The 2,387-nt window shown below is 51.2% G+C and overlaps 1 protein-coding gene across 1 annotated transcript; it reads right to left on the minus strand.

The window, feature by feature from the left end:
• Nucleotides 1-750: 750 nt before the first annotated feature.
• On the minus strand, nucleotides 751-1,870 carry LOC135273620 (histone acetyltransferase KAT2A-like). Its single transcript, XM_064372855.1, has one exon. The coding sequence runs from the start codon at nucleotides 1,859-1,861 to the stop codon at nucleotides 1,298-1,300; it is 564 nt and encodes a 187-aa protein (XP_064228925.1). The 5' UTR covers nucleotides 1,862-1,870; the 3' UTR covers nucleotides 751-1,297.
• Nucleotides 1,871-2,387: the final 517 nt, after the last annotated feature.

Raw genomic sequence — 2,387 nt, forward strand, 5'->3', positions numbered from 1 at the left:
GTAGAAAACATAAAGATTTGTTAGCATTAAAGGAAACTGGATATTATAGAGTGTGAAGAATACAGCATTTCTCTCTTTTAATTCAAAAATTTTCAAAAAACAGTATGGTTTCTAAGAGACTATGATGAACATTTATTGACACTTAGCCTATTCTAGGCTCTGAGCTATGTGCTTTAAATATTTTACCCCATTACCCCTCATACCAATTGTCTGAGATAGATATTGTTCTCCTCAGTTCACGGGTGAGATGACTTGCTCAAGGTCTTGGAGCTGGGAGTTAAGCTACACCTGACATAGGAAACAGGTCGAAATTTTACAGTGTACAGTTTGTGAGAAAACAGTAGCTTTCTTTCTTTCTTTTTCTTTCTTAAAAAAAGATCTTTCTCTTAAGACACCATTCCACTGATGATGGAAGAAAAATGCATATTTGTCAATTAAGGAAACATGAAAAAGAATGAGTTACACTGGAAAAAAGGCCTTGAAATGCAAAGAGATAAAGATATCTCAGCACATCAGACTTATGCATAACAAAGTAGGTTATGGCTTTTGCACATCTGAGTCCTAGTGTATGAATTCTGGCTTGGCACGCTGGAAATTGTGGGTGGAGACTGTGATGGGGCCTCTGTGGAGAAAGTGTCCCTACTCTCTTCTCCTCACCCAAGCTTCAGCCTGGGTTGCCTTCTCAATGTCAGAGGCTCCCATAGCACCCTGTTCTTCTCATTTGCAGAACCCCTCAGTTTTTTTTTTTTTTTTGAAATAAAAAGAGTTTTATTGTTCCCTCTGAGGGATTAATGCCAGGGAGTGAATGGTCCCCATACCCTCCAGCCCTGGGGGAGCCTGACAGAACAGTGCTGGGCAAGGCATGGCCCCTCCAGTCCGAGTGTCCGAGCTGGACTTCCAACCCCTGCAGCCATCACTCAAGCTAAAACGAGCAGTCCTGGTCCTCAGGGAAACAGCCACCTGGGCCAGGCCCAGGACTCCAAGCCTTCACAGCTCTTAGGGAACAGGTCTAGGGGCCACCACGGTTGGGCAAGGTCCATCCCCGGCCAACAGCCACTCTAGAGGAGCTGGGCCCAGACCCAGGAGACTGCTCACACACATAGTGACGGCTGGGACAGAGCTGCAGGCCTGGGGGTACCCGAAGGTCCAGAGAGGGCTACAGGATCGGGGCAGGAGGGCCCCTGGCTGGAGCGTCTCAAGCTGAGTTGGGTCCGTCGGGCCAGGGCACCCCCTAAGGATCAGATCAGAATCCGAGGTGGAGATGTTCCAGGTCACGGCTGCGGCCCAAAGCTGGGGCCTACTTGTCAATGAGCCCTCCCTCCTTGAGCTTGAAGTAGAAGAACTTCTCCAGGGCGCTGGCACAGCGGCAGTACTCGCTGTCGGGGGGGTTGTACTCGCGGCAGTTGGCGATGACCCGCTGCAGGTCGGCCACAAAGAGCTTCCGGGTCACGTAGTAGCGGCTTCGCAGGCGCTCAGTCATGGTCTTCAGGTCAATGGGGAAGCGGATGACCTCGTAGTAGTCAGGGGCCTCCGACTTCTTCACAGGCTCCATGAAGGGCCAGGCACTGGGGTGCGACTTGATTTGGGCCAGCAGGTTTTTGAGGGTTGTGTAGAGCTGGTCAGGGTCCTTCAGCTCCTTCCCCTTCTCCTTCCCCAATGGCTTCCAGCCCGTCTCTCGAATGCCAGGGACGCTCTCCACAGGGATCTGCCTCACACCCTCCTTGAAGCAGCTGAGCCCCGGGTACACCTTGCGGATCTGGGCCTGTTTGCGTTCAATCAGCTTCTTGATGATCTCTTTCTGCTTCTTGATGATGTGGGACAGCTCCGTGTAGGGGATTCGGGGATTCAGCTCACACTCCATCAGTGTCGCTCCTTCCTTACTTCCTTTCCATCCATCTTCCCAGGCAAGTCAGAGGTTCCAGGCGTGCTGTGACCATCTCCCTCTTCACCATGGAAGACCTGGCATACAGGGCCTGAGGCAAAGCTGCCAGTGGAGGCCCTGAGCCTTGGGCCACCTTCTCTCTCTTCCCACACTGGACACCTCAGCTTTGTATTCAAGCTCTATCCTCCTTCACTTAACTACAGCTGGTTCTGTGCCTCCTCCTTGAGGCCATTTGGTCAGGGAATTCTGTGGTCTTGGATACCCAGAGCAGGGCCTAGAAATGGAGGAATGTGACCAGGGCAAACTCTGTATATTGTGGGGCCCAAGGCAGGGGCCCTGATTGCCTGAGTCTAGAGGCAATGTTGCCAGCATTCAAGAAGCGCTGTTGTGCACATGATGAACATTATTAAACTCCAGCATTACCACAGAGAAATAACATTAAGCCAACTCAGAGGACCCTGAACAGCAGGAAGCTATGTACAGACTTCCCTGGAAGAGAGGGCGG

The sequence above is a fragment of the Aotus nancymaae genome, unplaced genomic scaffold (genome assembly GCF_030222135.1).
Source record: "Aotus nancymaae isolate 86718 unplaced genomic scaffold, 86718_ANA_hifiasm-v0.15.2.pri h1tg000008l, whole genome shotgun sequence".
NCBI classification, from domain to species: Eukaryota; Metazoa; Chordata; class Mammalia; order Primates; family Aotidae; genus Aotus; species Aotus nancymaae.